The sequence below is a fragment of the Notothenia coriiceps genome, unplaced genomic scaffold (assembly GCF_000735185.1).
Source record: "Notothenia coriiceps isolate Sejong01 unplaced genomic scaffold, NC01 NC01_scaffold00004875, whole genome shotgun sequence".
Taxonomy (NCBI): Eukaryota; Metazoa; Chordata; class Actinopteri; order Perciformes; family Nototheniidae; genus Notothenia; species Notothenia coriiceps.
This window is the reverse complement of record NW_011337576.1, coordinates 135,033-139,495: the sequence shown is the minus strand read 5'-3', so window position 1 is coordinate 139,495 and position 4,463 is coordinate 135,033. Positions and strand designations below refer to the sequence as shown.

At 37.8% G+C, this 4,463-nt stretch overlaps 1 protein-coding gene across 1 annotated transcript; it reads left to right on the top strand.

Annotated features, from left to right (window-relative positions):
- The first annotated feature begins 822 nt into the window (after positions 1-822).
- mrps21 (mitochondrial ribosomal protein S21) lies at positions 823-2,162 on the top strand. Its single transcript, XM_010767887.1, has 2 exons — positions 823-1,016; positions 1,696-2,162. The coding sequence occupies exons 1-2, from the start codon at positions 934-936 to the stop codon at positions 1,874-1,876; spliced, it is 264 nt and encodes an 87-aa protein (XP_010766189.1). The 5' UTR covers positions 823-933; the 3' UTR covers positions 1,877-2,162.
- Positions 2,163-4,463: the final 2,301 nt, after the last annotated feature.

Below are 4,463 nucleotides of genomic sequence, written 5' to 3'. Positions count from 1 at the left end.
GTCTCAAGCATTCCTCCCCGTGGCACCATCCAGATACTGTCCCCTATTACAGCAACACAGGGATTAACCTCACCGGGTATTTTATAAGAGAGGGGAAATCTAAAAGCACTTTTGAATGCAAAGTAGGCATACCATCCTGGGCATTATCAACCACTGGCTGGCCTCAGACTGGCAATAGAGGACAACAGCAGCTCATGGCTGGGAAGAATAAGAGGAGAATGGCTCTGGTGAAAGGATAACACTGGACACTGCTGTCCCTGTTGCTATGACAACGGATGTAGTTTCATAATTTGTGATTCCCCTGAAATGATAACTGCCGTGGCTCCCTGTGCTTTGGGGAGGGAACATTGCAAAGGCCTCAGCATTCATACATGGTGACTACCATTATTGCCCCCCATCTCTAAAACAACAATATGAAATTACATTTCAATGTATAGTATAGAACCTACCAACACAATGTAATATTATGGTATTTAGGAAATTATGAAGTTTAGTATAAATACACTGAATAATTGAGCTGATGTTCATATACAGCAATTATACATAGTAGACATACATACATACAAACATAACATGTAACATGTAGGGGAAACTCATATGTAAACTCCAAACTAATGTTTGTGTAATTATAATTAATTAATAATTAATAAATGATGTTACGTATATTCATTGTTCTATTTTTTTAGTTTTGTTTCCTTTGTATATTTATTGTTGGGCAAATACATCTGGAGTATTCGACAAAAAAATAACAATGACATGTAAACTCCCATGGTAAACTTCAACAAATGACAAAGGTAATTCACGAACATGGGTTAAGCGTCCCCTAGCGTTGATTTAGGGCAAAGACTGTTTATCTTGGGTTTTCTTGAATACGGAACCTTTGTTGGTGCATGTTTCCAGTCGGTTTGGATTCATACAAGCACCGGATTCATAATGTCGAGGCACCTTCGTTTCATTTCGCGGACAGTGATGGTCCAAGACCTCAACGTTGAACAGGCGTACAAGACTTTAACCAGGTCAGGTTCATGCTTTTAATATGAAACATTTTTTAAAGACAACTGTTATCTATTGGACAACAAGCTGATGTTAGCTAAGTTAACGTTAGCCTTCCGCTCAATGTCACAGAGCTGCGCCTGCGCAGTCGTTTTAAGGAGAGCATAATATTGTTTATACACGCTTTTAGATTTGTTTAGGGATTTTGTGAGTTAGACAAAGAGGTAATGAGGATAACGTCAACACTTCATTAAAGGTGTTTCAAGTCTAGAGCATGTTAATCACCATACTAGCAATGTATGAAATTGTGTCGTACTATATCATGGTCAATACATTTGACTGAGCATAATAGCAATCTCACATTGAAACTGAAGTTTAAAATATCAAATTCCTCCATGAGTTGTTCAATAAACACATCTGATAGGTAAAGTTGAAATAATCAATTAAAATTAAAATTCATGGAAAGTATTGGTCGATGAAAGCAGTCTCGATGCTGTCCTAGCTTTGATTATGTTCTTTAAAAAGAAATGTGTAAACATTACCTATGAGAAAATTATAAATCCATTGAACGTTTTCTATGCACTACTTTTACATTTCAGTTGAATGGGCTGACTGAGTCTTTAGTATTAGCTATTAACATTTACCTGTTGGGAATGCAACCCCAAGTGTCAGCTCTTCACATGTTTTCTCTACATACCCCAGGCTTCTGACTCGGGACGGCATTATTGAAACAGTGAAGCGCAAGCGGTACTGCGAGAAGCCCTGCCAAGAGCGTCAGCGGAGGAGCTTTGAGACCTGCAGGCGGATCTACTCAACAGAAATGGGCAGGAAAATGACCTTCATCTCCAGGAAAAACCGAGAGGATCCCTGGCTTGGCTGCTAGTGAAATGGAGTATGATGAAACATGACATTTTCTATGGACCTGTTGAGATAGGGCCAGCAATTTGGAAAACCCCATCAAGATCATGTCCCTTGCTTCTAAATGGACTTTGGTAATACTGATGACTGTATTTCATTGTTCAAGAGTAAAAGGAATACGATGTGTATATGTGCATTTATTGTCAACTCAACTTTGGATTTTTGTTTTTCATTTTCTCCACAAAAAATGTGGCATTAAAAATTGCATTGCTTGTATTCACTTTTGGTTGTGATGAGCAGATTAATGACAACTTGTTTGAAGACATTTTGTATCTTGAATCTTCCCACACAACCTTGCTATTGAAAAAGCTCATAAACATTGGTCATTTACCATAAAACCTTTTTGGTGAACAAGAATTTCTCAGCTAAACTTGTATTTAAAAAATGTCCTCTTATAAGTAAAAAAACCAAGATTTTCAGTTTTACATGATATAAAATAGAGAAAGGCAGGAAATCATCGTGTGTCATATGTTAAAGAGTGAAAGAAGCCTTTTCTGACATTTCTGTATGAAAAATGATAATTAACAATTATCAAAATAGTTGGCTATATATTTTTTAGCTGACTTACTTGATGAAGCTCTGCATACAGTATACCTTGCAAGTTGGATGGGACTTCAACGGCTGGATGAACTCAACCAATGTGGGTTAGTTTTTTTTGTGGGGCTCTGTCAGTAGTGTTGCCTGCTGTTAATTAATTTAAGGTCACGACTGCACAGTATGGTGTTAACACCCGCAGAGGAAGTCGACCACCTCCCATAAACTTAATTAAGTGAGCAATATTGGCCACACAAATCTGTCAGACCCCGAGCTTTAGCCACAGGTGGCTGTAATGTTTGCTCTAGTTTTCATAACACAGGGGAAGTTAAACATTTGCAGCATGTTCATTTGTTTCAGAGGTTACCAGGTCATGTTGGTTTCCTGTTGAATGTTAGTCAATGGGTGTCCTTGTGAGGAGTCTGAGCGCTGAAGTTAGCTTTTAGATAAAAACAGTTATATGAATATTTCATGCTATCTGTTAATATAAATCTGTAATCCGTAAGTAGGTTTTATATCAGCCAAGGGGAGCACATAAGGTGTTGGGTCTGTGTTACTCCTGCTGTCTTTATAACTAGGGCATTATTGTGATTGTGAAACTTGCAAATGTTTTTTTTGGCCCTTTCCCAAGTTTCACAATCAAAAACACTGACACTTCCCTATCACTGGAACAGAACAACTAACATGTGGGCAGAAGAAAAGCACATCACTGCTTTAAATACCTTTTTTGACCGCCACCTGTACAGTACACTCAAAAACATGATCACACCTGATAGAAACACGGGCAGCAATGCTCTGTCCTCCCTGAACATATCCAACAGCAACAGTATTACATTTGAATGTTATCTAATTTCAAATGTCTAATTAAGATGAAACTTTTAGAGATGGCCACAATCCATGACCACTCATAAATGTGCCTTGTGTGAAAAGCCAATTTTAACTTATTATCTCCACCAATGCAAAAGAGTGTACCAAGTAAAGAGGCTAGATAATGAGTTAAGAATTATTTTCGTATTCTTAATTATTTTCAATATCATCAACCAAACTTGCATGTACTTCTCTCAGTAAAAAGAGAGATCTCTGGATTAAGAGGTTGCTTTTTCTTTGCACAGCATGAAAGAAAGGGGAAATGAATGGGCTGTGATTTTAGTTTTTTTAAGCAGACGTTGAGTTCAATAATTGGTAAGACCCTCGGAGGATGTTGTAAAAATTGAAAGGAAAAAGGTTCCCCACCCCTGCTGTAAATAATAATAAAAACTGTTTTTTTTCTGCTTCAAATAGTTCTCTCTTTTTTACCTGTCAGGATTTGCCACTATTGTTTGTACTTCCTCTTTCACCTGATAGCTGTTTGTTCTGATCATATACAAATATCTGTTTTGCAATCAAAACATCTCGGAACAAAATGTCCTTAAGCTAAATGTTGGAACATGAATCATGCCTGTTTTCATAGATCTCCTGATAAAAAAAGAACACACATTCTAAGGAACATCTTCGATCTGCCGATATATACTGTATAGTCACCCATTATGAGAATGCTTGGAAACGGATTTGTCTTGGGAGCTCTGGTCAACTTTTATTAAGTAATTTGTGTTATAGCAATTACAATTCAACATATGGTTTAACTATAAATGTATTTCATACCAGTCTCGTCAGTGGGTTGACTGCCTTGCCAGTACTAATTATCATTTGACATTATGATCATCATGACCATATTGTTTTGTAAGCAACATAGCCGTGGGAACATGTTTCAAATGGGGGGTGCTGTGGGGATGACACCAGGGCCGGTTCAGACCAATTTGCTGTCCAAGGCAAGATTTTAGCTGGCAATGAAAAACCTCTACAAAGGACCAATACACTACAAAAAGAGAAACGTATTGACATAGTGGACAGCTTACGTAGAAAGGCTTCAAATGTATTTAGTATTGCATGAACATATTTTAATTGGGGGGTGGACTTCACATCCTCTAGGCCTATAGGCGGGTCCGCGGGTGCCCCCCCGGGAAGATTTTTTTAACATT

Excerpts from the sequence above, each read along its gene's own strand:
- mrps21 (XM_010767887.1), top strand. The coding sequence starts at position 934 with ATGTCGAGGCACCTTCGTTTCATTTCGCGGACAGTGATGGTCCAAGAC. Across the intron at positions 1,017-1,695 it reads GCGTACAAGACTTTAACCAG|GCTTCTGACTCGGGACGGCA; the intron begins GTCAGGTTCATG and ends TACATACCCCAG.